General features: G+C 47.0%; 1 protein-coding gene across 1 annotated transcript; it reads left to right on the top strand.

The window, feature by feature from the left end:
• Positions 1–3: 3 nt before the first annotated feature.
• LOC109131965 lies at positions 4–390 on the top strand (the record flags this gene model as incomplete). Its single annotated transcript, XM_019243127.1, has 1 exon — positions 4–390. A coding segment is annotated over one exon (387 nt), but the record flags the coding sequence as incomplete, so codon positions are not given.
• Positions 391–396: the final 6 nt, after the last annotated feature.

Genomic DNA, 396 nt, shown 5'->3' with positions numbered 1-396 from the left:
GAAGACGAAGAAGCAAAGAGTCATCTCAAGAAAGGAAACCTTGAAAGCTCCGAGCTTTACGTTCATGTGAAACCAGCACTTGGTGGAACCTTCACCGACATCGTGATGTGGATCTTCTGCCCCTTTAATGGCCCGGCCACGCTCAAAATCGGGATATTCACGTTACCTATGAGCCGCATAGGAGAACATGTTGGTGACTGGGAACATTTCACTTTCCGTATATGCAACTTCTCTGGTGAGCTTTGGCAAATGTTCTTCTCTCAGCACAGTGGTGGTGGTTGGGTTGATGCGTCAGAAATTGAGTTTGTGAAAGATAACAAACCGGCTGTGTACTCATCTAAACACGGACATGCGAGTTTCCCTCATCCAGGAATGTATCTCCAAGGCTCGTCAAAG

Source organism: Camelina sativa, unplaced genomic scaffold (genome assembly GCF_000633955.1).
Source record: "Camelina sativa cultivar DH55 unplaced genomic scaffold, Cs unpScaffold09960, whole genome shotgun sequence".
Lineage (NCBI taxonomy): Eukaryota > Viridiplantae > Streptophyta > Magnoliopsida > Brassicales > Brassicaceae > Camelina > Camelina sativa.
Note: the sequence above shows the minus strand (reverse complement) of the source record. Positions and strands in the feature narration are given on the sequence as shown.